Below are 1,964 nucleotides of genomic sequence, written 5' to 3'. Positions count from 1 at the left end.
TGTGTCTCTGCTCTCTCTGCCTTATGCCTCAGTATGGTTTTAAAACTTTTGTACTAGCAATTGGTGGTATACAGTGTGGGGTAGTGTCATAACCAGTTTGACAATTTATTAATCACAAAATAACAATAAATCTCTAGCTTTAAAAAAAAAAAAAAGAAACATAAAAGAAACTATCGATCAGCTGACAAAAATGTTGTGACCAGAGGCACAAAGGAACCTGTTCTGTATTTCCTTTGGGACCATTGTTTCAGAATTCACTGGTTCAGTTTCCTGGAACCTATAGAACTACCACAAATCACTGAGTTGATTGTAGCTTACCTGTTCTAACTCCTGCAGTCATCAGTTATCCTATGAGGTAGATATTACTACAGTAAAATCCCACAATGATGTAAGAAAAGGGTTAAAAAATTTATTTGTTAAAGGTAAGATACCATTGATATTAATACAATGATGTGGGAGTTGTAGCCCATTAGCCTGGAATTCCGCGGATCCTGGAATCCAGCGGCTCCATCGTTGTTGGTTCACTCCAGCTGTGGTCTGGCTGCCGCCATCTGGGGTGGTTACCTGATCTGGCTTCCACATCATTGGGGGTCACTCTCGACCTTGGCCATGGGGACTTCCAGAAGAGAAGACTGACATCCCTGATTCCAGTGTCCCTCACTTCCTCAGCCTTCTCTGGGGAGATTAAATAGGCAGCCACCTCCCCTTCATGGATGATGTTGCCTGCTGTTTACCTGGGCACTTGCCCTTCACTTCACTTGTCCGTCTTCTCAAAGATAATAATTTCAACCACCCATAATTGAGGTCTGGGGCTGCACAGAAAACAGGAGCAATTGCCAGTTGCTTTTATTCAGAATTGTATTATGTTAGGCTTGTTATCACTGGGTTTTACTCTGTTATCCCCATTTTACAGATGAGGGGGCTGAGGCCAGAGAGGCTCCACAGTGATCATCCACAGTCACTTTATTCTGTGTTGAGCTGAGCTTCTGGCCCATCTCCTCCTCTCTCCCCTTTCTTGTGTGTGCCAGCGGAGATTCAAGAGCTTTAGTATTAACTTAGAAAGCAAGGCAGGAATCGGTCTCTGCTGCCATTGCCAAATAAAACCTCTCTGGCTATTTCTGATGCTCTCTGCTTGGGAGAGGGGTGGGTTTTCTTTTTTATTTCTGTTCAAACAAAAGTAAAACTGTTCCAGGCCAAGTGGGTCGGGTCGTTTTGCAGTGGCCTTCAGATGGTACAAACTCCCTAGTGACCTCTCGCCTTATGTTGCAGCCTCATTATGTTTTACTTCATCGCCCTGGCCGGAGCGCACAAGCGGGTGGTCGTCCAGCTCCGAGAGCAGCTGAACCTGGTAAGAAAGCTCCGGTCCTGGGAGTCAGGGCCAGGGATGTTTATGGCAGGACACGGAAAGGAATGGGAGTTTCTCCCGGGGAGAGAGAGTGGGACACTGCATCACCACTCCCCCAGAACTCTGCCTTCAGGCCTGGACTCCTACAGCTCCATCCTCATACTGTGCTGGGATGCAGAGGTGAAGAAGGGAGACGGACTGCTCAGAGGCTAAAGGAAAGAGATACATTCCGACTGCGATAACTGCTGTAAAGATGGCGTAGATGAGCTAGTTAGAGGGTGCCTGGTGGACCATCTGCTGCTGAGATAGCAGCCATTTCAGCAGGAAGTGACGATGGAGCCAAGACTTGAATGATGAGAAGGAGCCAGTTATGGGAGGTCTTGGGTATGAGAGTAACAGGCAGAGACAACAGCGAGGTCTGGGCCCAGGAGGAAGGGCAGTCTGCACGGAGGGTGCATGATGGGAAAGGCAAGGTGAGCTTGAGTCACAGCACTGCCTGAGGGTGCTGGTGAGAAGTCTGGGTTTAATTCTGAGTGTGATAAGAAGCCACTGGAGGGTGTTGTCCAAGTCTGATGTTCATTTTTAAAAGAACATTTTTACAAGGCTGCTTTGTGGACCG

At 47.3% G+C, this 1,964-nt stretch overlaps 1 protein-coding gene across 2 annotated transcripts in view; it reads left to right on the top strand.

Annotated features, from left to right (window-relative positions):
- TMC7 (transmembrane channel-like 7) overlaps window positions 1-1,964 on the top strand; it is a 62,696-nt gene that overhangs the window by 58,496 nt on the left and 2,236 nt on the right. For both annotated transcript variants that reach the window (XM_010837114.1, XM_010837115.1), the window contains one exon: window positions 1,270-1,348. In XM_010837114.1, the coding sequence (XP_010835416.1) occupies window positions 1,270-1,348 (79 nt within the window). The remainder of the gene's footprint in view (window positions 1-1,269; window positions 1,349-1,964) is intronic.

Source organism: Bison bison, unplaced genomic scaffold, assembly GCF_000754665.1.
Source record: "Bison bison bison isolate TAMUID 2011002044 unplaced genomic scaffold, Bison_UMD1.0 scf7180017864072, whole genome shotgun sequence".
NCBI lineage: Eukaryota > Metazoa > Chordata > Mammalia > Artiodactyla > Bovidae > Bison > Bison bison.
This window is presented reverse-complemented; position numbering and strand designations above follow the sequence as displayed.